Source organism: Magallana gigas, chromosome 1 (genome assembly GCF_963853765.1).
Source record: "Magallana gigas chromosome 1, xbMagGiga1.1, whole genome shotgun sequence".
Lineage (NCBI taxonomy): Eukaryota > Metazoa > Mollusca > Bivalvia > Ostreida > Ostreidae > Magallana > Magallana gigas.
In genome coordinates, this window is record NC_088853.1 from 73,689,165 (window position 1) to 73,699,112 (window position 9,948).

A 9,948-nucleotide genomic window follows, 5' to 3' on the forward strand; every position below is an offset into this window, starting at 1 on the left:
AGATGTTTGGCCTATTCCATGCCGATTTCTTAAAACATTATATAAAACAATAATTCTGATTGATCAATAAAAATTGGAAACAATTCTTATATTCATAAATATAGCATTATAATTTTGATGTGTTCTAAAAAAGAAATAGCGGTAAGTGGATGGAAATAAGTTGTGATTAAACACTTGCAAAATTTGTAATCATCCTTTTTTTATAATATTGTGATGTTGACCTTTTTTTGCAAATGATTTTTGCTTATGGAATAACAATGCCAAATATTGATTGTCGACGCTCTTTTTTGCAAATGTTAATAAAGGCGGACAACTAAATGAAAGAAAATATAAATTTGATATAATGATAATTTAATCACTTGATAAATGCCTTAATATTCTGATAAAAATAATTATGACTAAAAGTGTAAACAATGATTCATTAGTTCATTTGAATTAAACACAATTCAACACCAGTTAACCATGATAAAGCGTTGCTAACAACACCAGTTGTACAGCGGGCTACAATTCAAAATAAACACTAACAAGTTATGAATTGTCAACACACATCGAAACATCAGAACAGGTTGAGTTGGAAGAACCATTTCTGTCAGTGTTGAATGGACGTCCATCTACAATAGAAATAGAGACACACTATAAAACTTTCAACTATAACGGTCACACTTCTTTTAATGAATGATTATCTGATATTACTGATATAACAAATTGAAAAGATTGCTGCAACAGCTCAACAAATTAAATGGTTCCAGCAAACTGAACTTATTTCTAATAATATCAATAATCAGAGTAACGTAAAACAGGTTCAGAAAAACAATAAGATTTTATTAACGAAATTGCGAATAAAATGCACTTTGTGATATCTCATATTCAGAAGAATATCATTTGTTGTTGTTTGGTTTTTGTTGTTTTGTAGTTGTTGTTTTTTGTGGGTTTTTTTTACTTTACTGTAAGATAAACATTAATTTATGAATATTCAAAACAATATCCATTAATGATATTTACAACTGTAAATTCATATAGATAATATGTTTCGGAAAACAATTAAGGTAGGGAGACAGCGTTCAAAATGCATATCGAAAAGGTCAATACATTCACCTTGTCCGTTGAATAACACGTACGTAATATAAGCCGTGCATTTTGTGCCCTGAAAGGTATGCTTTTGGTCACAACAGGAAACTTTGAGTTAAAGTATCAAAACGGCGTCTTCAAGTGGGAGAAAAAATTTATATTAATAATGGTGATTGAGTGATCGATAAAGAGGTGTATTTTTATTAAATGATTTCTGTTAATCCCACCCTAAATCACATTTTAAAGATGCCGTTTCTGTATATCTTTTTATTTCTATAAAATGTAAGACATACCACTCAGATCTTTAGGCTCGGTTATGTATTCGTATTCGCATACTTTGTTTGACTCTAACCCAACCAAAAGACGATGCGTGCTATAATCATAACACAGACTGCATGGTTTAAAAACACCATCTATTTGTGTGGTTAGAAGAGACAGGAAACAACCATCCCGATTTAATATATGCACCGTATCGGTTCTTCTATCACACACCAGGATTTGTGACAGCGCGTCAGTACAGACCCCGCAAGCCTTAAGTCCTGAACCTGGCGGATGTCCTGTGTAGGAGAAACGATGCCTTCCCTGATGATCTGTCACTACTACGGCACCAGACCAGTCAGACATTATAACATCCCTATTGTTGTTTTCTGTTATATAACTCGGTTCACTATAAATATCCTGATTTGAACTGTCACGCCGAATTGTTTGAGTCCAATGTCCATTCTTGTTAAAGCGGGTAATCTTGCTATACATGCCTTTGTTTTTATGAACGGAAAACATCCCTACCAGTGTGTCCCCTGTGCGAGAGGACCAGTAGACACATCGCGGTAACCATTTAAAGTTTTTTCTCTTTACTAATACTGAGACAATTTGCCTATTATTTGACAGCTTATTGATATTATAATTTCTGTCTATATAAATCAATTCCCCCTCACTGTTCACAGTGTGTGATCCTTGATTTGAACCACAGTATACATCTATGAGTCGATGTAAAATACCGCCATCTGTGTTCCATAAAATAAGGTTTCTTCTATCATTGACCCACATTTGGTCTAAGGTCACAAATGAAATGTGATTACAATTCTCAACACCCGATATTCTTATTGATCGATGTAACGTCTGACTCTCTAATCCTTTCGCATCAACTGTGGCTTGACATTCACCTGTAAACCATGTATTGTTTGTAATAAATAACTGCATTTATGATAAAATTTAATAACCGACTAAGTTTGCTAATTGATAACTATTCAATTACCTGTCACAATGCGAGATTCATGTAACCTATGGTCGCTTGTCATAACTTTCTGCAGACACTCCTTATCTTTTTGCGATGTTTCGGTATACTTAATATCATGCAGAGGTTTCAAAATGACATGGGTTGAATTTGGATCTACAAGAAAAACATTAATCAGTCAATGCCCAAATTAAATTTAATATTTGATTAAAATCCCAATTTCAGCATATTTTTTATTTCATCATTTAAAAACATATCACATCTCCAACATGGTTTTATGAAACAGACTTCTTTAAATTTAAACATTGATTAAATGCAAAAAATCACAGGTTGACAGTTCGGTTAGTCACTCAATGAAATGATGTTTAAGTACCTATCGCTCTTGAAGGTTTGGGCATTTCATCTTCAGACGCATGTGTTCTTTTATCAAATAGGTGTTCTGTAATTTGAAATCAATGAAGTAAATTCATTTAGAACTATCAGCATATGAAGTAAATAATCATGCAGTTACATCTTAAGAAACGTCTTCATGAATTCATGGCATTAGAAAGAATAATTTATGGTAATAACCATGATATTACCTCTCTTTCGTATTGCATTATTTACACAAGCGTTTCAGCATCTGAATAAATGTTAATTACCAGAAATTGTTTTCTGCCTTGCTAAATATCTGTATACGCAAATTTTATTGTTATACTCCGATCCGACCCAGAGACGGTGAGTGTTGACATCGTAGTTTAAACTATAAGGTTGGAGTATCCCTGCTGGTCTTACCAATATATGTGACAAAAACTGACCGTCCTTGTTTATCATTTGTACTGTGTATGTTCGACCATCGCATACTATAATGTGTGACAGCGCGTCAGTACATATTCCACGTGGCCGTAGCCCTGATCCTGATGGATGTCCTGTGTAGGAAAAACGATGTCTTCCTCCACGCTCTGTCACCACTACAGCACCAGACAATCCATAGTCAGACACAATGATATCCCCATTGTTGTTCTCCGTTATGTAGCTAGGTTTGCTGTAAAGATCAGGTTTATGTTGTATTGCTTGTTTTTCTTGTCCTGTCTGGTTGTAGCGGACAACCTGAACCTTTTCGTTTTTTGCACTTTCTCTTTTATATTGCGCAACCAGTAGATCTCCCGTTGACGGGGACCAGTAAACACACTGTGGTTCCCATATCGAGTCTGTTGTTGTTATAAAAATGTGTGGCTTTCCCTGGTTCCTCGGCTGTTTTTTAATATTATAATTCCCATCTATATAAATTAATTCATTTTCATTGTTTACTGTGTGTAATCCATTACACTTAATACTATCATCGCTACATATATCTTTCAGATGGCAAAAAATGTCTTCTTTTGTGTTTGTTAGAATAAGGTTTCCTTCTTTATCACTTACAAAGACCTGATCTGTTGTAAAACATGAAATGTGATAACAACCATCAGCACCTCTAACAGTAAGAGAGTGATGCAATTCAGGTTTAGGCAATGGTTTTAGAAAATGATCCTCTCCTACGGATCGATCCCCTCTCTCGGTGCATTTGATTTTAATCAGTGACTCCAATACAGCAACCTTGTTAAGTGACTCTGTCATAGACATTTGGCTGTTATGGAGTGTGCGGTGTTTGGGAGTAACGTGGGTTGTCTTTATGGAGGAAAGGAATTGTAGCGGACGGATAGCGGACTTTTCATATCTGTCTAGATATATCTGAATGCTGGCAATATATCCATGCACGTCCTTTCTCTGTTTACGACACCTGTGTTTAAAATCAACATCGCATCGAATATTATCAAGGCGTTCTTTCAGTCTCTTGGCCTTTGCATTCATTTCTAATTGAAAAAGGGAGAATTTTTTGTGACAGGTGTTGATATCAGCTATGATTCCCGTCCTGAGAACAGATCTGTAAAAGAGAGTCTCACTTTTGATGGTGTGAATGGTTTCTTTGTGTTGTTGTCGTTTCCCTTGATAAGCGGATCTAGTACACAATACTTCGACATTGCCCCAATATTTTTCATTGTGTTTCACAACATCATGGTCAATTGTTTTAAGATCGTTTAAGTGGCCCTCTTTACAACGGGGACACAGATCACATGGACACGATACACAATAGTACCCTGTGTCACCTGGACACTTAGAACACTGATGTACTCTATATTGGGCTCTTGCTGTGTCCATGATTTGACGGGTCTACCTAAAACATATGTCTAGATAAGTTTAAACTTTTAAATAGGAGGAACATATAATCTTTTTTAATATTTGATTATTTATTATTATTGTTCTCATCAAAATCTTCAATTAAGTTCTTGCATCAATGTTTAATATAGACGTTCATTTGTCAGTTCATTTTCCCATAAAGTTTGGTTTATGAAGCGTACGTATTGCTACAGTTTATATATTAATGCTTCAATAACACAGATGTTTATGAAATGTATACAATAAATCAAAATACTACAATAACAACAACAACATATTTTAATCGTTTCTCTTGTCAAAACAAATATATCAAATATTCTTTTACCAATGAGTATTGTACGATTTCACAAAAGTATTCTATTTAAACGATAAAATAAACATCTCATCCCTCCAAAGTAATTTTGGCGGCTATACATAATTTCACAATTTAAATTTATTTTTGAAATGCTTCACTCTACGCAGATTAAGGTAGCACTTCTGTGGCACTGGCTGCCGGCTGAGCAAAGGTCTTGTCGAGAATTTTCCCGACGAACAGATAAACAGACAAAAATATTTTTTTTGGTTGTTTTTTAAAATAGGAAAAAAGTTGCATTAGGGTGAACCTGTAGAGTATGGTGTGTGTAGTTAGACGGTAACCTTCTTTGACTTAAAAATGCTTAACAAGTTCAGATGTATGTAATGAAGCGTTATCTTGAAGTAGACAAACATGCCTAAATCCTGACAAAGAGCGTCGTGTATGAGCTTTGTAGTATATCAATTATATCTTCATGCAACACGTTTGCTTTTCGTAACATGAAAAGAATGTGCAATTGAATTTTTTTTGTGTTTATTGTTCTTTTCGCAACTACAGTCCTGTTATCATGTTTCGCCTTTCTTACTGATTCGAAAAAGAAAACCAATGCTTTGTCACCCATAACAATATTGCAAAATTGTCTTTTATTTTCAGCAATTGTTTGGCGGTTTGTACTTTTTGGTTTTTGATTTTTGATCATCTGTCGATACATGTATATGTGGTATCCATCTGGCAGAAAACATGAGTGACACAAAATGGGCGTGTCTTATATCATAACCGGCAAACTGTATTGGCTGCGCCGCATAGTAATGAAGACCATATGGTACATAAAAAATAGTGGTTTAAAAATGATATTATTTAAAAGTGTACAAAATGGAAATAATATAAGTAATAAGGAATAATTCTTTGAATATTATAAAAATTATATAATTATATAAAGTGATAATTTTGGTCGGAGCGTGGTCAAAAACACCATAAAGCCCTTCGGGTTTTATTGGGTTTGACCATGCCCCGATGACATTATCACCTAATTATAATTAAAGAATGATTCCTTATTCCTTGATTATATAAAATTTAAATAATCAAAAGGTTATTAAAATGAATCCACTGTCTAAAACATTTAAAACATTAATTTAATGCAAGAATATAGTTCAGAAAATCAGTAAAAGTAAATTTTCCCGATATTAATTGACATAACAGGTAATGTAAACAAATTGTAATAGCCTCCTTCAGAAGTACAACAAGAAAGGCGATTGACTTTTATGTCCCTAGTTCTTTTTTTTTTCTTTTTTTCTTTTTTTTCTTTTTTAAACAAAATATTAAGCACAAGATCGGCACGTACAAATCTTGTATGTAATTATTCGTTTATTGAGAGCATGTGTGCAAAACCATATTTTTTTCATTACTATTGTTTACTTTTCATTAACCTGTAGCCAAATTCGCGGTTAGTTAACAGGGACAAACATTGGATTTTTTTTACGAACAGCAGGTTCTTTATAAACTGTATTCCAAAACTGCATCATGGCGCGCACCAAATAATTTACTAAGAGACAAGTTTTTCTTTTAAAAGATTGCAATGCATTACCTTACATTCTTGATACACAAGTCGTATTCTCGTATAAATAATTAACAAATGTGGAGCTTTTCGTTTTTAGTTACAATTTTGTAAGGAAATGGAAGCATAGATTTACATTCAGCTGTTATTTTAAACCGCATGCATGACATGTTCATGGCTTTTGATTAAACTGTACACCACTCTGCTTCGAAGATTTGAAAACTGTTGTTGAAAGCACATTGTTTGTCAGTCTCCTACTACTTCAAAATAGAAGGTGATAATTGGCCTCGAATTCTCTTTAAAGTAGCAATACGCCTATTAACTCCGACGTCTTTGTAACAACAAAAGTGTATTCTAGTTTGTAACAAGTGCCAAACATAATCTGTGCATTTTTGGAATAATTCTCTCCAAGAAAAAGACATCAAGTATAAAAAGATGTACCTTAAGATAGTATGCTTGCTTCTGAATTCTTCTTAATAAAATTATAAGTTTAATTTGATATGAATTATGTATGCTTATTCTTTCATTTTTATTTCATTATGATTTAAAAAAGTAGCTACATGACAATCATTATCAATTTGAATAATATATTGAAATATTATCAAGATTCCACTGCATGCATTTCATAATTATTTGGGTGTAATTCTAAATTAAACATTTTTAACCCATATCATATTTCAAGTAACATGTATCTTTTTAGTTAATTAAATACATGTGGATAAATAAATAACAACTGCGTGATTTTTAAAAAATTAAACAAACCTTTTAAACCATTGAAAAACAAATAATAAAAGATGTTATTTTTTCTTGCTGAAACATTTTAATAATTAAATAAGTATTTGTTCATAAAATTCCACATATAATTAAATAAAAAGAACAGTCTAAAGTGTAAGCTATTTTTTGGTAGACACAGGTTGTTTGGAAGTTCAAATGTTGTTTTAGCTGAATAAATAATAGAGTTCAGTCAAAAAATATTATGCATATCACGCTTACCTTCTTAAACAGTGCAGTGCAATCCATAGAAACGTTTAAAAACAAACCACAAACACGACTAACTCATAGTTAATTTTACTTCCATCTAAAAAATTTATATAATCAAAATGTTTGGTCAGCGATTTAGAGATACAATTCATTTAGGGATTTAATAATTTCGTAATACTTCTTGTGCACTTAGTCACTGCCCATGGTTGGAGATTTAATTGAGTAAATAAAGACTAAAGTATCATCAAATGGTACTGAATTAGTTTAAAAGTTTTTATGTTAAGAAAGCAATGCAAGGTACATTTCATTTTGGGATTTACGTCTGAAATTCAGTTTTAAAACCTTTTATTCAAAACTCCTTTTCTATTACAAAAAAGTTATTTTACAGTGGGGCTTCAGATATCCGGACGCATATGTTTACAAACAATTTTTTAAAAACAAATTTGCAGATGTTATTTTCTCTCATTTATCTGAGTTCCGGGACCACACGGTCAGTGTTTACCACTGTTTAGGATTTAACTGAACGGCAAAATCTGATGATACCCTAAAATTAAACAAAATATTACGCCTGTCTATTGAATTTTACTTATACTCATGATTTAGCAGAATATTGCGTAATTAAATAAAAATTGTTCAATATTATTAGATTTTGAAAGCTGAAGTTACCTTTCTGGCAATTCAAACTTCCCGGAATATCAATTTTTAAAAGTAGAATTTTAAAAAGACGTTTTTGTTGGGCTTAGCAGTTTAAGATATAAACCTGTATCAAATTGTACATATCGAAAAGCTTTTGTTACTAGAGCCCCGTTATAACAAGTCTTTTATTTTTCATTTTTATAAAATCTTAAATTAAATCAATTTGTTGAATAGTAACCAATTAGATCTCTATCCGATGAGCTTTGACTAAGCATGTGTGAATTAGATTGCACAAGAAAATTACGAAATTATTACACAAAGAAACCTAAACAATAGTTCATACAAACTGCAAGGATTGCATCATGAGGTGCCGAATAAATCTTCCGAGTAATAGATATCAAGACATGTTTTATGTTGACCTCTGTTATTAAATAGGTCCCTTCCATATTTGCGCTTGGGAAAACACTTTATAGTTAAATTTGTCCTCGATGTGGTTTTCTTTTTTTTTATTTCGATTGAGTCAGTTAAAATAACGGCAGACCATGTTTTGTTGTTTTTTCGTTTCTTTTTTTTCCCAGTGCTTTTGCATAGTTTTTACAAACAAAAACAAATGATATGTATCATCTAAAAAACAACTAGAACAGTTGTATTGGTTATTAAATTACACTAGAATAAGTCAGAATTTAAAAAAAACCCCAGTTATGTCTGAAATGTGTATGAGTGATGTTTTATAATCTTATCCCAAATAAAAGGTATTTCTCAGTCTTTACCATATCAGTATAATGATAACTGTAATAATTAAACTAATTTCAATTAGAATATGAAAGCTAAATTCACTGTACTTAAATTTCTCTTCAAAAATTACGTTTCGTTTTGGTGCTTTGATTAAGATCTACATATGTATGGTACTTGAGGCTTTAGAATTTCTGCTTTGCTAAAAATACATTCATTTTCAGTCTCCAGTTAGTTAAAGTACAACATCATTTTTTTCACGAATGTACTTCCAATTTGGAAAGAGGACCAATGATTCATAACTTTCAATTCTACAAACATGTTCTTAAGTTCTAATAAATAACTCTAAACTGCGAAATTCAAGTAAGGCTATAAATTTTACGTGATATAATCATGCACCACTGGCTTTTTACTTATGAACTCGTTGTTAAAATCTTTTTAAAAAAATATTCGAAAATTAAATATGCCGATTGTTATCAAATCTGTCCAACGTGTATTTTATAGCTATATATTTATGGTTCTTGTTCTAGTTTGAAAAAAAAATATATGATACATATTTTAAGGTTATTGACTTCTGGTGAGAAAATATATGATAAATTGAGATAAATAATCGATAACAGTACGATGGTTTAATGATCGACAACATTTTAAACCAAAAAAAAAAAACCCCATAACAATGGTAGTATGTTTTCTATACTAAATTCATAAAATGATGATAAAACAGAACAGTATCTTTCTCGGAATATACCTTATGTGGAAAATCAAAATGTAATAAGCTTACTGTATTAGGTCACAAAGTCACAACCATTTGAAAACATTGATTTTTTAACAGGCCATGGAAGAATTGAAGCGCATTCCATAGAAACTTTGAAAAGCGTAACCACAAAACAAAATTGACGACATACACGCTATAAGTTATTTTTGTATACACCTCAACACATATTTAAAATGTTTGGTCAGCAACTTAGAGGTGCAATGCATAAAGATATTTAACCATTGCGTAATCCTTTCTGTTTAATTGAATTAACACACAGTTAGTCAATGCACACGGCTAGATCATATTGATTGTCATTTGAATAGGCAAGACTCAGCAAATAGAACAGAAAATTGTAAAGGGTTCTGAATAAAACAGCTTTCAAAAATAGAACAAACTTCATGTAAACTTCTGCATATTTTAATTTTGGAATCTGAACATATTTTTTTATTTTTTTATCAAGTTTTTTCTCTTATCGAATATGTTAATTTTTGTTTAAA

General features: G+C 31.8%; 1 protein-coding gene across 1 annotated transcript; it reads right to left on the reverse strand.

Moving 5' to 3' along the window:
* Nucleotides 1-340: 340 nt before the first annotated feature.
* LOC136272720 (uncharacterized) lies at nt 341-4,807 on the reverse strand. The gene is made up of 5 exons (XM_066075028.1): nt 2,944-4,807; nt 2,676-2,741; nt 2,324-2,458; nt 1,362-2,231; nt 341-611 (listed from the first exon to the last, which is right to left on the reverse strand). Exons 1-5 carry the CDS (start codon nt 4,478-4,480, stop codon nt 529-531), a joined length of 2,691 nt encoding a protein of 896 aa, XP_065931100.1. The 5' UTR covers nt 4,481-4,807; the 3' UTR covers nt 341-528.
* Between the last annotated feature and the right edge of the window lie 5,141 nt (nt 4,808-9,948).